The sequence below is a fragment of the Sander lucioperca genome, chromosome 13 (assembly GCF_008315115.2).
Source record: "Sander lucioperca isolate FBNREF2018 chromosome 13, SLUC_FBN_1.2, whole genome shotgun sequence".
NCBI classification, from domain to species: domain Eukaryota; kingdom Metazoa; phylum Chordata; class Actinopteri; order Perciformes; family Percidae; genus Sander; species Sander lucioperca.
Window position 1 is genome coordinate 3540027 of NC_050185.1, and position 17265 is coordinate 3557291.

Consider the following 17265-nt stretch of genomic DNA (forward strand, 5'->3'; position numbering starts at 1 on the left):
TTTTAACCTCAGATGTGCAGCACATTGTTGAGACTTAGCCATTTTTATAACACTTTATTTGATAAATATTTTGACAAAAACATGAAAAACCCACACCAGCCCTTGAAAATGCATCAATATCCACTGAATTAGCATATATCTCTTAAAGCACAGTTAACCAGCTTTCTAAACACACTGTGAGCAAAAGTGCCAAAGTAATTTAAATGTGATCTGCCATTCTGATTATAAAATCCATGACTTGATTGAGCACAAAACCCACAACCAGCCCCACAGTATGGCAGACGATTGATGTGTAAACAATTGATGTGTAAACATATCATTTGTAGACAAGATAGTGGTGTAAATCCTTTAGTTTCTTGAAGTGGTTACATTTCTAATCTTGTTCACACCATTTGTTTTGATTATACAATACCAAGGTGAGCAGTGGTATGACTCATCGTCTGTCAGACGTGTCCTGGAACATTGCGGTGGTTCAGATGGGGGACGCGGTCTCCCCCAGGGCCTCCTTAGCTCCTTTCAGGGTCTCTTGCTTCACACATTTCCAGTAGCCAGAGAAGCCGTTGTGATGCTGCACCTGAGGACAGGGCAGTGTTCAGCACATCTCACACAACTGCAACCTGAGGGCAATCTAGAACAGATCTACCTGTTCAAAACCATAGCAGCGTTTAGGACTTCTATCTTTGCTAATAGTTTGCTATTCTAAAATAAAAAGTAACGTGTAAATGTTTACTGTTAACTGCATAAATGAAAAATCAACATCAAACAGTACAACCAAAAAGGGATAAGAATTAGGGCACTAGAGCTGTTTTCTCTAATTTCATCAGACGTCAATTTTAAAACTCTTTTTATGAAATGACTTGTTAGAAGAACAGTTGGTGAGCTTTCGAGGTGCAGGTAGGCAGAGTTCCCCCCCACCCCAACAGGGCCAGGCTAGCCGCTCCCTGTTTACCGTCTTTAGGGTTTTTCCTGCATAGAGGATATAATATAATCATATGAGAGCTGATCTGAGTTTCATCTCCAGAGTCAGCCTGTACCAGGCTCTCCTGGTGATTTATTTCAATATTAATATCATCTTTTTAACCACTTTTGTTAATTGGGGTTTCATTTACTCAAGCATAATATACATTTTGGTTTATCAAATTGTCAGAAAGAACAGGTAAATGCATAGACTACCGTCAAATAAGGAACCACAGACTCTTTGCCTTTACTGTTCGCAGACTGATCATGTCTGGTCTAGCATTTAGCATACAGATAGCAGTAAGAACATCTAACTGCGCAAAAGAGCAAGTGAGCTAATTTCCCTAAATGCCAAACTATTCCCTTTAAGATGGGACATTTTCTTTGCAGAAATATTTGCATATATATATATATATATATATATATATATATATATATATATATATATATATATATATATATATATATATATATATATATATATATGATGGATAGACTCACCCTGAGGCCTCGCAGTACTCTGTCTTTCATCACACCCATGAATTCCTTATGGCTCAGGCAGTTGTCCCCGTCCATGTCAAACAGTTTGAACACAGTGTCCAGCACATTCTCAGACAGATGGTGGCCTGTGGCGATCCTCACAGCTCGTTTGAAGTGGGCTGCAATGAGAGGAAGGAAAACCATCTACTGCAGGGGTCTTCAACTGTATTTTAAGCCAAGGACCACTTAACTGAGAGTGAGATGGAGCAGGGACCCCCTACTACATATATTGTATAAAATGTAGCTGCATATTAAACTGGGCCTACAATAACGTGTAGAGCAGCCTTAAGTTTTTATACATAACTTTTTTGGTCATAGAATACTAAGCTAATAAAATAATATTTTGTTGCCATTACCATATTTTATAAATCATGTTATGATGTTAAACATACATGTGGCCCAGTGAATCCTCAGGATGAACTGGATCTGTGGATGGCTACCTTATGGCGCTTACCCACTGCTAGTACCGGCTCTACTCGTGGTTGATCGTCATAGCGACGCCGCAGGAAACTGCCGTGACCTAATGCGACACACACACACACAGAACGTGGAAGGTGTGCGTTTTTGATTCTCGGCATGTGGCTTTGCCAGGAGACACATTTAGTTTCAAAAGAAGCTGGAGGCAGAAAAAAAAAAAAAAAAAAACACCGCTGGCTAAACTATTTAAAAATGACGGGTTTGTTCAAGACACCCCCGTCTGTCGCTAGCAATGATGACGCAGTGATTAGTGACGATTCTCTCCGACCAATCAGTAGTCTGCAGGTTTTCACGTCACCTTTTGGTATCGCCTCAGCTCGCTTGGAACCTCGACGGAGGTGATACTAAAAAAAGTACCTGTTGGCAGGTACCAGGGACTTTTTATCATGATGGAAAACCAAAAAAGGTGAGTAGAGAAGAGGCGAGTCAAGCAGGTACCATGTAATGGAAAAATGCCATAAGTGACTATGTTACCCATCACAAAAAGGCTGAATTATTTTTGCTAATAATATGTTGGATTTATGTTGACATTTTAATTACTGAAAGAAAAAAAAAACATTCAAAACATTAACAATAATTTAGAGGCCCCCCCTGAAGTAACTCTGAGGACCCCCCTTGGGGTCCCGGACCCCCTGTTGAAGACCCCTGATCTACTGTATGCAGTGTTTAGAGTAAAGTATCCACATTCTAATCCATAGAGAGGCGTTACCCATTCCAACAGGACGGTTGGCTCCAGTGAGCATTTTCAGTGAAAAGGCAAAATCCTCCAGGTTGTTGGTGAAGAGACAGAAGGCCTTGAACTCATCGAACGTGATACTCTGCAAGACAACATTTCAGTTCATTCAAACGCTACACTCAATGGCGTTTTCACAGCATTTTTTTGTGAGGGGTAAGTGCTTAGACCTGGCCGGCGGGGATCCTCTTCCTCATGTTTTCCCAGTAGATGTCGTTGTCTTCTTCGTCGGTGTAGTGTAGCAGCCACTCTGCAAAGTCTTCTCTACGCATGGTGTCCATCCCTTTGGAGAACTGCAGGAACTCCATCTCCTGGACTTCAGCCTGCAGGTCCTCCATGAACCTGAACAACCACGAGTCACAACAACACCACTTATGTCACTTAAAAGAGAGCATAACAAAGACTTCTGAAAATAAATCCATTATTTACATCCAATTTCTTTCTATATAGATAATGTAGTCCAGAGTCTGACTTTACAGTCAATTCTGAATTCATATAAAAGGGTTGTATAAAAGGATTTGACTGCCCTGCACTGCATTAGTTCACTGTTTCTGTTCTGTATGGACCAGGACCAGGGGCGATTCCAGGATTTTTTTTATGTGGGGTGACACGGGGGAACAATAATCAGTAAGGGGGGGGGGCATTTTATCAGAATACAGAATAGAAAATCTGCTTAGAAATATAGGAAATATTGGATAGGATATAACACAATGTAATTCTGCTAATTAAAACACATCACATTCGTTATTAGTTTCAATATATCCAAATACAATACACATTTTCTACAGGCTCAGTCTGCCACTTTAAAAAAAAAACAAAACAATTTCACGCTGGTTCCATGGTATCAGAATTTTGGATAGTCACCATGGAAACATTAATTGGTCATGTGACAAGGACTGGGAAGATTGGTAGAACCATAGATTGTTCTATATCTATGGGTAGAACAGGCAGCCAAGTGACAGCACTCTAATCCAATGGAAGTCACAATTGTCTGATTGACAGAACTCTAGCCTAATGGGATGACCGGGGGGGGCTTAATGTAGCCTATACACCAGACTAGCATACGCTAAAGTGCTGCAAGCCATTTTCATCACAGTTCATTCCTCACAAAATGTGGTTTCCTGCCTTTCTTGAATATAGGCTACCATAGCCTACTTTATGAAGTTAAATAAACCATATTTTGCATCATTTTTCCTTCTGGCACAGATGTGGAAAACCTGATGGTTTAATTGTGATCCTAATACATTTTCAGTCCTGTGAGCTTCCTTCCCATAGGCCAGGTCTATCTATTCTAATTTTTAAATTCCTCAACAGCTGTCCCATTGGACTGTTTACAGAGCACTTGTCAATAAAGTAAAGCTCTATGTGTGTGTGTGTGTGTGTGTGTGTGTGTGTGAAGTACAATAGTGTACAGTAAGTTCACCGTTTTGGACATAAAGATCAAATTCAGCAAACCGTGCACGATTCTGACCTTTACATCTGCATGTAGACTGATCCACACTATATGTGTTCAGTGGAATGGAAGGATCTCTGACAGCAGCAGCAGAGTGTGTGACTAGATTCAAGATTCAAAATCCTTTATTAATCCCACAATGGGGGAATTCACACTGTCGCAGCAGCAAGGGATAAGAGGAAAAGTAGAAGACACGCAATAATAAATATACTTAAAGTGAATAAATATTAAAATAGTCAAATGTATTTACAGTATTGCAGTCACATTTTTTATTGCACGTTTTGTCAGTCCTGATGTGTGTGTGTTTGTCCATGCGGTCTACTGGGAGCAGTGCTGATTGTAAAGTCTGACAGCAGCAGGCAGGAAAGTGATGCACAGGACTACACGGGACATTTCCTTACCTGCAGAACTCCTGATACTGCAGCTTGTTTTCGCCTCTCTCCCCAAAGAAGTAGGCCTGCAGAGTTGTGTTCACACTTTCCCCTTCTTCCACTGGTTTCTGTAAACATCCAGGGAATGTACAATACCATGTTAAAACTCAACTGGTAGATATTACTCTGTATTTAAATAGTGATGTTGAAATATCCAAATCAAGCTAAGCTTTCCTTTTAAGGGAATGTGAATATACCCACCTCTGTGCTGTCCTTGGGAGCTCTCTTTTTACTTGTTGCAATGATTTTCTTCAGCTTCAGAAAAAGAAAATGAAAAATTCACAACAAAGTTAAGCATTCAACCAGAGAAATGATGTCAAAATGTAAACATACATCCCCTCTTCTTTGAGCTATCATAAGAAATTATGAAAAAGACTACTGATCAAACCATAGATATAACATCCATCTAAGGCACACACGACAGACACTGGAGCAGATGACAATCCATGCACCTCTTCTCTTTGACTCGAAAACTTTAGGCTTTGTGCACCGAGTCACAACATGAAAATACGAAACAAGGTGCATAGCGTGCCAACATGCAGTCTACTAGCCTGGACCCGATCTAGACTAAGCACATAGAGGGCTTCTCTCAACATCGCAGAGGTTCAGTCCAGTTGGAACAGAGACACAAATGACTTGAAATATATGGACTAAACTGAGGGGCTGACTCAATCAGGATTTATGGTTCTGTGGGGGCTCCATGCAGAGCTTTCGCCGTAGCTTACTTAAGAGGCCGGAGGGTTATACTTGTGCGTTGGTGTCTGCGTCGTTCTAGCGTATCGTATAGAATAGCAGGGCTGGCATGTGTGGGGTAGAGCGAGTGAGAGAGTGATGGTGATTATCTTCAGAGTGAGTAGTGACTCTAGAGTCACAGTGAGACAAACAAAGTGTCTCCCCTGTTCTTTCTGACCACGGTGGGAAATCTGTAGCAGGAGAAGTTAACCCTCTCCTTGATTTCATGTTGTTCATGGAGAAGGAGAACCAGGAAATGAGTTGGGGGAAATGCAACGCTACCAAGCCACGGCCATGCGGACCAATCACAGTTGTTGCTACGTGTAGTTACATTTTTTGAGAGGTGCACGACAGGCTACGGAGTAGTGTCCGTATCTACACGTACCTAGGCATGTACCTACGGCTTTGATTTAACGTAGGTAGATATAAACTAGGCTTCAGGGTGCAGAGATGCAAACACATGACGGATGGAAAACAGACTAGTAGAGTAGCTAGCAGTGCATCTCTCCCTCACCTTCACATGGTGCCATGGTCCATACTTACAACTGTGGCAGCATCAGTGCTTGAGGCAGCATTAAAGGTGACAATATTTTTGAAATTTAAATGCACACAATAAGAATGAGAATCACAATTCTCTCTGTGCAATGCCCCCCCCCCCATGATTACAGTGCTTTCATTATGACACAATCTGTGTTATGTTCACTACAACATTGTTCAAATCTCACCAAACAAAAACATCATGAAATGTATCAGAGATCTTACCTTGAGAAATTCTTTTTGGTCCACCTGCTCATTGCCGTCTACATCCAGCATCTTGAAAGCTATATGAAATCCTGTACGCGGCTCTGCAACAGTAATACGCTGTCAGTCATCTGAATATTATAGAAGAGCTCACATGAATCACTGCACTTGGTTAGTAGGGCAAAGTAACATTTTGTCAACACAGCCTGGAAAACAGTGCTGAGAAAGAACATGAACACAAATCAGGTCAACTGCTGCTGCGCTGAAATGTGCAGGTGTGCAAAGCTCGGACAGAACGACTGGGGGGGAAAGCAATATTCTTACGGAAGAGAAGAAAATGCAATGCCACAAAATCACAGGCAAATCCATTCAGCACAATATCACTGAGAGTGGGGGAAGACCTTGGAAGGCCCAGAAGTTCATCTGGTATCTCACGTTACTGTATTGTGTCAACAGTTAACTTCATTAATACTGTATGTGCGTTTTCTTTTGCGGGGTGCAAATGTTGCAAATGTTCCACCAAAACAAGTTCCTTCCAGAGACTGTTTAACAGATCCACCTTCGCTGCGTCCGGAGCTTAGCGCCGCCCAAGACGATTGTGATTGGTTTAAGGAAATGCAAACAACCCAGAACGATTTTTTTCCTCCTATCCCAGAATGTATGTGTGGTGTAGCCAGACCTTACTCCACAGCGCTGTGGAGAATAGGAATCTACTTACTGGTCAGGATAGTCAGCAGGAACAGATACTCTGTGTAGGATATCAAACCTGCAAGACACAAAGAAATGTACACTGAATTATATTTAGGAAACAAGATAACCAACAAATATATTAATAGACTTTAAAAACAAGTAACCTGCAAACATACTGATGTGTTTTTTCTGTTAAGGTCACAAAGGACTAATTAAACAAGATCCACCGGTTGTCATTCTGATGCCAAGTTTGAACTGCAGTCAGTAACACCGGAATCTAGACACAGCATGATCAGATCTGGATAGTCTGAAGCTCCTGTGTGTTTGCTCTACTCTGTTGACAGACTTACCATTGTCTCCTATGGTTCTGAACAGCTCACTGCCAGCCTGAGCTTTAGAGGCAACCCCCAACATTTGGTTAACTTCCTGCAAAGGCACAAATAAGAAACAGATAACAGCCAAAACTGATGACTATGCTCTATATGTGCAGTTTGAAACCATTTATTTACACAATGTGATGATGTGAACATACTTTTGTTGTTAAATGTCTCTTATGCAGCTTTCCTACATGAGAAGAAACAAAGATATGTTAATATAACAATAAAAAGAACGTAATAAATAACAGCATGAGGCAGGCATTACATGCAATTTCTTTTTCATCATCTTGGTTTTATCTTTTATCTGAATGTCTGAGGGTTTCCACCCCCTGCAGTTCAGTGAACATGATGTGTGCACCACAGCTGCATTTTATAGTTTGTCCATGACTACAGAGGGTTTGTGCACAAGCTTTGCACCTGAGACTTCCTATGATAGCTAATACTGTAAAGACCAATGAACACCCAAGTGCTGGTGACATAGACTGAAGAATAGACACCACCATGATGACTTTTTTTTTTTTTTAGGGCTAATAGCCCAATAATATATATAAATATTTCTATATTCCCAGTGATTAAAAGAACTCCCGTATACAGTATAGAATTAATCTGGTAATGGGGGTTAGCTGTACTTATGTATGGTTAAATAAAGTTATCCGCTGACATGATGGCTGCGTGAATTTAAAACAAGTCACCTCCAATACAGTAAAGTCTTGTTTTATGTATTTCAAGTTACATTTGAAAGTGACATTTCATGAACCTCTGAGCAAATTGCAACTCCCACCCAAACCATGTTATATGTAGGATTTGATCATGTAATGCTGGTCTAATGGTGTTAAAATGAACTAATATGCTTTCCAATTGAGCATTTTCACATTACCACTCACAACTTTCAGGATACTGCAGGCAACCTTATTTTAAATCACCCATATATATATATATATATATATATATATATATATATATATATATATTTCATATACAAAGCTCTGTCAAGGTCTAACCTTGTGGCCCAGGCCTTGAGCAAAGACTTTTCTCCCAGTTCCAGTCAAGTTATTACATTTACAATAAACCTTATAATGCAAAATCTTCCTCCAGCATCTCTTCTTTGTCTTTTCTTTGTTGCTGTCACAGTACTACTTCTCTATTATCCACAGAGGAGTGTTAGAATGAAGGAAGTGGATGTACAGCTGCAACGCTTCCACTTATATCACCAATATCAATTTGTCACTACGTAGCCTCCTTTACATTTAAAGAGAAATGCACTAGTAACAAGTTCTGATATGGCCTCTCGTAGTCTTCTGGTCCTGTCTATGTACAGGTGACAAATAAAAGGAAAATCCAAAATCAAGTATCAGAGTAAAATGTTAGGCAACAAGGAGCCTTACGAATAGCTTCAATGCTCTCTGACATAGATTCTACAAGTCTCAGCAGCTGTACTGGAGGGATGAACACAATTCTTCCAAAAACTATAGAGCACTGTCGATCATGTCGGTCCATGACCTCCTACAGGTGTTCAACCGGGTTGAGAAATGTATCTGGTGACTGTGATGGCTATGACATCATTTTTTTCACACTCATCAATTCCTTTCATGATACCTCATGACCTGTATTGAAGTATCTGCATTATTCATGTTTTTCCTTTTTATTTTTTCACCCATCTTCTGCAGTATCACCTAGACTAGCGTAGACTAAGTGGACGTAAGTGGAGCTTACTGTCAACATTTTCCAGCATCACAGAGAACAGGAAGTCTCGCGGGGTCATGTAGGGTTCCTGTTCATAGACCACGGAGGCGAACTGGATGAAACGCATCTTCCTGGCAGACATTTGGGGTGCTGAAGGTTCCTGAAACAGCACAAGCGTCACAAATATCACTGCACACTACTGCACCGCTGGAGTACTCACTGTTGGCCATTGTTGGCCTGATAAAAAACACATTTAGCATTTCACTGTGTGAGTGTGAGTGACAGCTGAGGGGCGTTAACGTTAGTTGTTAGTACAAACTCAGGCTGGCTAGTTAGAATACGCCCTTTCTGTAGTGTAGGAGCCACACATTGTATGTTTTTTATGGTCTCATTTATATTATTCATTGATTATTATATTGTGCACTTATATTGTAGGTGGTGGGCGTTTTCATCGCGGTTTGAGCAGAAGTGATAACTTGTTTGCTTCACCTGTTCACCTGTTGTTTTTTTGGGCTTTGACAGAGAGGGGGTGAGCCTGGGAGCTAACACTTTCTGTTGACCGCCGCACTAACGCACTTATTTCGACTCACAAAGTAACTTTACATTTGGTAACTGCAGTGCTAGTTGTATTTTACGTGTATCATTTGCAATACAATCTCGAGCGCGTCACAGTGTGTTTATGCATCTCTCGGTGTTTAGCTAGTCCCTCGCGGCAGCACTTCGTTGAACTGCTTACAGCCGCAACATGTAGGCTAAATATTCATATGTGCTGCTGTAACACGTATTTAGCAGCATATTTAAACAGACAGACATAAGATACAGGGGTCACACCGTGCGTCTGTTTGCGACCAGCTTCGACCTCAACGACAGAAACTTTTATTATGCGTGTAAAGTTACTCACTTTTGGTTCCTCAGCATGAACGGCGAAGGGCAGAGTCCTGTTGTTGGCATGATATTGGTAATAACAGATAACCCCAGTTCCGATAACAGACCCTAAAATACCAGGTCCGACAGCACGGCGCAGTGATAAAGTTTTCAGAGACCGAGGACTCCTCAAAACATTCCTCAACACGGCGGCGACCCTTCCCCAGCTGGCCATTTTTTTTAGGAAGCTAGCTGTTAAAAAAAACTCCAAGGCTAGGCTTCCGTAGCTGCGTACTGTATGTGGGCAGAGCCACGCCCCCAGGTATGACGTAACGTCTTCAGTTCCGGAAAGACCATACATGTCCATGTAAATCCATAGAATATATAATAAATAATGGAATTTGGGTTTTAAGTTTCGTCATCACATCCTGCCAGCTACCTATAGATAATACCATATTTGGTTATTTGGTTATTTTCATGAACAATGTCCCAAATATGATCTGTTTGCATCCAAAGGACCTACAGTACATGTAAAGGCAAACAGGAAATCTCCTACGGACTCAGGAAAAAAACAACGTTTAAATAATGAAGCACAGGGAGGAGAGCAGTGCAGGTTGAAGTCAAAACCCTCCAGTAATATTAGACTGCCCTAAAATAAAATTCTGTAATTGAGAAAAATATGTTGTAATCCATGACTGACTTTTGAGATAGATAAACATTGTCCTCAGATCCTGAACATTTCTCTGCAGTGTGACACAATACATCATGTAAATCTGCTTTGGAAAGAGTTCACTGCTTTTTGACCATGTGTAATGATCACTTTCACATCGATTGTGTAATGTTTATTTTCAGACTCCTCTATTACAAGGTAACATTGGGGTTTTCCCCTCAAGGTTGGGTTTTATTATTATTATTAATATATACATATACTAATTACAACTAAACCTGGTGGAGGACAGTGTGAAAGCATTGTGATGTTACTATAGTGACAGAGCATGCACACAAAGTGTTAACTGTAAATTCTACTTTTAATCTGAGCCCACATATATGTGCCTCAGAGCAGAAAATCAGTCCTATTAACCCATGTTTCACAGAGAAATGCATTTCACATTTAACTTTGGATTTTGACTAATGTTAGACACAAGTAAAAACATTTTATCACATTTCTTAAAGCTTTAGTACGTAACTTTTTGATATCAATGAACATCCGTTACATTCAAGCCATTGCTAAATGAGTTGCTACAAAGCTAATTAAGACTATCAGCTCCACACAACTCTCTCTGTATTTCTCAGTATGACTATGTTCAGAAGATTGTGTCGTCCGGTGACTTTCCCGCGCAGAAACTTGAGTGAAGATAATGACCTCTTCTTGTTTTTTTTGTTTTTTTTAATCCTCCGTGTCCTCCTTGGCTACTAGCAACTGCATAGAGGAGAGGTGGGGGCACGTGCGCGATCACGGAAGGCTTGTATCATGTGGACGTGCCGACAGTTTTGTTGTCATTACTTAGAATTCCTCATGTGGGGGCAGAAACGACGCACTATAGCTTTAAACTAGCAGAAAAGTCATCCTATCTCCTTCAGGTTTTAGGAGAGCTGTGGGGGTCTGCATGTCATATACTACTTGGTCTTAATGTTTCATGGCACGGCTATAGATATAGCACCCCTTTGGGTAATAGGCCTACTGTATACAATATTATTGAAAATGTCAGAATACAGTGGCAAGATATAGCAACATTTATCTTGGTCAAATAACAATTCATCTTAGGATTCCTCTCAGTTTTCAAAAGATATTTTACGTACTTAAAATAAGTGTAACATTACAAAGTGTCCGTCACTGGCCATGCTACAGACCTACAGAGGGGAAAAAAAGACAATGGCAAAGTTAAGGGATGAACAGCTTTTATCAGACAATACCGTATTTCATATTTCCACAGACAGACATTGGCAAATGTTATTCAATTCAACAAACCCATCATAATTCAAATGTACATTCTTAAATACATATATCAAGTTGTGCAGAATTTGTGCAACATTGTATACATGTATGTATGTTTTTGTGTTTTATTATAGAATAAACCCTGCATCACCACTACTGTCTAACACTGTGCACAGGGGCTTTGCTTCAGTGCTAAACAAAAGTTGCATGAACCCCTTTATTTTTACTCAGATAAATTATTCACATGTCCACTCACACTTTATTTAAAACTGCACGTACATAGCTCGGATGAGATTCTGAATTTTCATTGGTCGCTATGAGAAAGCCATAAATAGAGCATAAAAAAAATGTTTGCGTCGTACCACTTTCTGTATGTTCAGAAGCCGGCGGGGCGAATCTGAAGCATATAGATACCCACTTGACATGGACACAGTTTGGAAAATAACAGGCCTTCAAGTGATTTCCACCAATGATTCAGTCCTGCAGTAGTGTCAGTGTGAAGGCTATTTCAGCACTAACTCCAGGGGGCGCTTCTATCAACATACACTTTCTCTGATGTTTTCTCAGTTGAGTATCAGTTGAGTGTGTTTACATTTCAATGTCATACTTTACTGTATGTTTCTATTATATCTGGCCTCCCAAATTTCTTCCATATGGTTGGAACCACCAAGGCTTTATCATAGTGTATGGAGCTGATGTACCGTCACTGCTAATCAACGCTGCTGCCTCTCCATGATGATAATGCTGTGTCTTTTAAGCTGGAATCTTCACCTTCACAGATACTGAGAAACAGGGGCAGAGCCAGATGTTGTAAACATTGGGGGCTCAGCCCAAAGGTAAGGGGGTCCAGGGGCATGCTTCCTTGGGTGAGATTTTCCCCATTTACAGCAACTATATGCACTTCTTTTCAAGCCATTTAAAAAAAAAAAAAAACACAGACTGCCTAAAAATTTGTACACCATTTGGGAAAAACATGATAGTTGCCAAGAAAAAGATTCATCCTGTAGAGCCGACATCCTGTTTTATATCTAACTGTTCTCCAACTGTCTTCAGCATTCTGAAACCAGAACACAACAAATAAGGATTTTCACTCCTGCCACCTAAAAAAAAGGCAAAAACTGTCTGATTCTGATCTATTTATAAGTTAGGCTACACAACATACAGTCGGTAGGGTAGGAATTTGGCGTGAACGGAATTACTAATCTTGAAACCTATTTTCAAGAGAGTTCACAGAATGAATGGCGATATTTCTCCAGTAATGCAACTTTTGCTTCATTGATTTGCCGGCCCAGTCAAAGAGAATGAGGGTTTGGGGGCTTTTGAGAAAACATTCAGGGCTGGAGCCCCAGAAGCACCCCCGCCCCGCTCCGCCCCTGCTGACAGAGCTGAAGCAAAAGTTGATTATCAGTTTCAAGAATGCGCAATTGAGTAGAGAAGCGCTCAGCTTGTAGTTGAAACCAATGTGAGGAACAATCAGGTGTATCAGGTGTGTGTGTGTGTGTGTGTGTGTGTGTGTGTGTGTGTGTGTGTATGTGACCAGCATGTGTGTCCACATCAATTGCACATCAAGTTTGCATCAGCAGGTTTGGAGGTTTATTTAATGTCATAGCAGCAAGTTGTAATGTAAAGTAACAATGACATACACACTTGTAAGACCATCAGTGAAGGAAACAAAGTTTGCACAATATTTGTTTTTTCTTTAGTCACGGTTTATGCTGCCTATTTAATTTCGACTGTTCTGTTATAACATAGTGGGGGGGGAAAAAAATCCCCCGTGGGTTTCATAAAAGTGATGGGAAGCAAACATGTAAAAAAACACACATGGTGATGCGGGCTAAATATCTGCCATGAGCAAGGAATCAGAACAATTACAGCCACACGAAAATACTATAGCTCCTATTTCAATGATAAAAAATATGTATTGCAATGACAGGCTGACTGTCATCACTCAATAACCAATGGTTTTCTCTTCTGAACCTCTGTTTCAGCAAACTGCATGACATGGCACTTATGTAAAAAACAAACAGTGACTGACAAATGAAGATAACATTCACACCACACAGCTTATCTATTCTCATTCAACTCATTTGAAGGCTGCAGTGATACAGAGAGATACAGCGCACTGTCACTACAATCCTCAAGTCAGTGGATTCAAATACTGCTGCATCTGAGATATACTTTTGGTGTTTTTGTAGAAAGAAAAACACACATTTAAGGTGCACTTTGACAGGATGGAAAATGGAAAAACACTGTAAGAAAGTCTGAGCTGCTGCCTGTGTTTGACTGCACCCTGCATGTGCATTTCCTCCTTTGTCTTTAACGTGAGTACAATGTGTCAAGACGGCTACATTTTACTGACATTAATGAAACCTTTAATTGTACTTGTATATGTAAAAGATAACTGACATACATGACAATCAATACGTGGGCTAATGCCTGTTCATCTCTGTGATCACAGCATACTGTACTTGGGTTTAGTCACCAATAATTTGATTATTCAGAGCAGCATGTACTGAACTACCCATGCTAGTTGGTTTTATCACTTCTGTAATATATATATATATATATATATATATATATATATATATATATATATATATATATATATATATATATATATATAAATTTAGCACACCTCTCACAGACACACTGACTACTCAATCAGCTATTAATACACGTTCTTATTGGGGCTGCGGGGCAACTCCTGAATCTGATATGAATACATATTGGCATATAAAAAATACAACAAGCATACCTACAGTATGTCCTGCTGCTCTTCCCTGGTAAAAGGTGTTTCATACAACTACATACTGGTGTACGTATATACACTATGATATTTAATAGTGGCTCATAATTTGTGGCTTTAATTTGCATATTTTTCGTTTAAATGTCGTAAACATTAATATATTTGAGTGACGATTGTTTTTATTTGTGGATTAATACAAATGTTTTAATTTTACCCATTTCAGTTCAGAGTATTGTTTTATTAGAGCACAGGATTTATTGGTATACATACAAAGATAGGTATATACAATTCATGACTTGAACCATGACAGTTTTACATTTAACTTGCCTTAGATGGAGAGATTCCAATCAGTTTGAACTTCAAATGAAAGACACGGTACAGAGAGGCTTTACTCCCAGTGAACTGCTTCAGGGTTTTACAATTTTGGGCACCACAAACTCTGTAGTGATTGAACATTTCACAGCTGAAATCAATACATTCTGTGGAAAATAAATTGCAGTAATACAGTACAAACAGCAGAGGGGCCATTTGGCTTCTTAATTCATGTTACAGATCAAGGAGTAGTCACTTCTCAGGTATATTTTCCCTCCCCCCCCACAAAAAAAAAAAAACATCTCTTTCTTCTCATGCTTACTGACAAACCTACTTTGTCAAACTTACCTATGGATTTTCCGAAGTGGACCATCATAGTAAAATACTTTTTTTTTCCACCACTCACATTAAATTATTGCAATTCCAATATTGCCCAACTTATTTCAAGAACATCAAAATAAAGGCAAGTTTAACAGGTGCACTAATAGACTTTTTCATGCAATGTTCAGATTTTTGTCATGTATACAAAGGCATTGTGTCACATAGGCTTAGTATTACTTTGAGCATTGCCACTTTGAACACACCTTGGATTAGAATTTGATGGAAAGCTTTTTTTTGTGTGACATGGATCATTATGGACAAAAAAATAACAATAATAAGAAAAAGAAAAAGAAAAGAGGAAACTAAACCGTAGAACTGTGTATTCATTGACACCAATGAAGTCAGGTGGGTAACACCAGCATTCCATTATATTAACATGATTCAAAGCTAGCCATGTGATGGGATTAAATGTCATTATGATTAGTATACAGATGTGTCAAGTGTCTAAGGTGCACAACTGCCCGGAGTACGCTTATGTGAATGTGACAAATCATAGAGTTCACATTTGCAATTATTTCTTGTTTCCTTTTCCCCCTTTTCTCTCTTTAACAAAGAGAAAAAATAAAAAAGTATATTGCTTCAAAAAACTTTTTTTTTCTTTTTTCTTTTTTTTGATATTGTGAAACATTTCATTCACCTCTTCTCGGGTTTGTCTAGCTAGACAAGAGCATTACATTATCAGTCAAAGATACATACAGAAAGATGCTGTGAATCCAAGAGATTAAACGATCAACAATGGGGACGTGACAGTGACTAATTCCTGGGACCACTTGTTGGGAGTCTGTCTGTCTGGGGCAACCTCCTATCTACCAGCAGGTGGGCACAATGCAAGCACTGATGTATTGCCTGGGTGAAGGGGAGGGGCTGAGAGATTAGTCCGTCACAGTAACAATAGTCAGTCCAAGGACCATGGACCTCAGTGTGTTCCAGCTCTGTGACTGAGGATCAGCAAAACTTAGCTGCACATGCTCTCCATCCATCCCTCCCTCCCACCCACCGCCTCCTACGCCTTTTGTCAGTGAGTAATGTTGAAAAACACAAAAGGGGGCTACTCATTTGCTCTTTCCAGACGTGCTGGAGCCCCCTGCCCCGCCCTCCATTTTGTCGGCAATTTCGGACGTGTCTAACTTCTCCGAGCCATCCCCTTTCTCTGACCTCTCCTTCTCAGACCTCTCCTCCCCTTCGGCGAGTTCGGACCTCTCGGACCTGGCGTCTGCGTCCCCCTCCGACTTCTCCTTCCTCTCCGAGTGGTCGGGGTCCATGGACGAGGTTCCCGGCTTGTCCCACGTGCCCATGGCCTCATGCTCAGCTATACAGGTGGTGATGTTTGAAGTCCAAGCCTTCAGGTCCTCCTACAGAGACCAGCAAATGACACACGTCAAGGAGTCTTTTTCTTATGTAATCTTTCTCTTTTGCACATTTTTCATATTGGGTTTTGGAACTTTTAAACCATTTCATCATACAGACACAAAATGTAGCCTGCAATAGAGAAGAGAAACCAATTCCAACTGTTGAAATTCCACTTATAAGAAAAAACTGATTTCAGGAGTCAGTACAAACTGGTGGGTGGACAGAGCCCATCTTGTTTCCAGAACACAGAAAGCCAAAATTGATATAACTACGACCATGAAAGAGTGTTGTACCTTTCCTTGATTACATCAGCCATTTGTGTTTTGGGGCTGCTCTCTCAGTGTCTTATAGTTCACTTTCATAAATCAACCCCACCAGTTACTAAATGAGAGGATTCCCCACCCTAGGGGTCAGGAACCATCTGAGATAAATCTGATGACTACTGGGGCAGGAACCAAACAAAAGTTCTGCAACAAAGATCTGTTTTAATTTTTAGACTTTTTTCTAAACTTTGAACTGAATTATTACATAATTTTAAATCTTTGGGCCTCTAAACTGTCATTAAAATGACACTATCTGAGAAGTCATAAGGGACATGTATTTTTGGTGGAACTAAAAAGTCCAACATATCTATCTAAAAGATAACTCGGAGCTTGCTGTAAAATAAGGAGTAACGTCTGATTTTAACCCAAACTATGATCTTTTTCTTAACAGCCACGTGCGTAAACGGAAGTGAACTAATGTCTAATTTTACCCTCAGGACCCGTAGCTGGATTGTTCATACCCCAAGGTCTCCTGACACTCACAGTCAGACAAAGTAATGCAGTACTTTATCAAGGGATTTGCACTTGAAAATTGAGTA

The 17265-nt window shown here is 40.1% G+C and overlaps 2 protein-coding genes across 4 annotated transcripts in view; both read right to left on the bottom strand.

Annotated features, from left to right (window-relative positions):
- Nucleotides 1-39: 39 nt before the first annotated feature.
- Nucleotides 40-9965, bottom strand: micu2 (mitochondrial calcium uptake 2). The gene is made up of 12 exons (XM_031310893.2): nt 9716-9965; nt 8845-8974; nt 7287-7318; nt 7105-7180; nt 6783-6830; nt 6086-6168; nt 4793-4846; nt 4562-4659; nt 2878-3049; nt 2684-2792; nt 1459-1616; nt 40-574 (listed from the first exon to the last, which is right to left on the bottom strand). The coding sequence occupies exons 1-12, from the start codon at nt 9911-9913 to the stop codon at nt 473-475; spliced, it is 1260 nt and encodes a 419-aa protein (XP_031166753.1). The 5' UTR covers nt 9914-9965; the 3' UTR covers nt 40-472.
- A 4612-nt stretch (nt 9966-14577) lies between these two features.
- Nucleotides 14578-17265, bottom strand: part of sptbn4a (spectrin, beta, non-erythrocytic 4a) — a 40448-nt gene continuing 37760 nt past the window's right edge. For all 3 annotated transcript variants that reach the window (XM_031310973.2, XM_031310972.2, XM_031310974.2), the window contains one exon: nt 14578-16405. In XM_031310973.2, the coding sequence (XP_031166833.1) occupies nt 16106-16405 (300 nt within the window). In that variant the 3' untranslated portion in view covers nt 14578-16105. The remainder of the gene's footprint in view (nt 16406-17265) is intronic.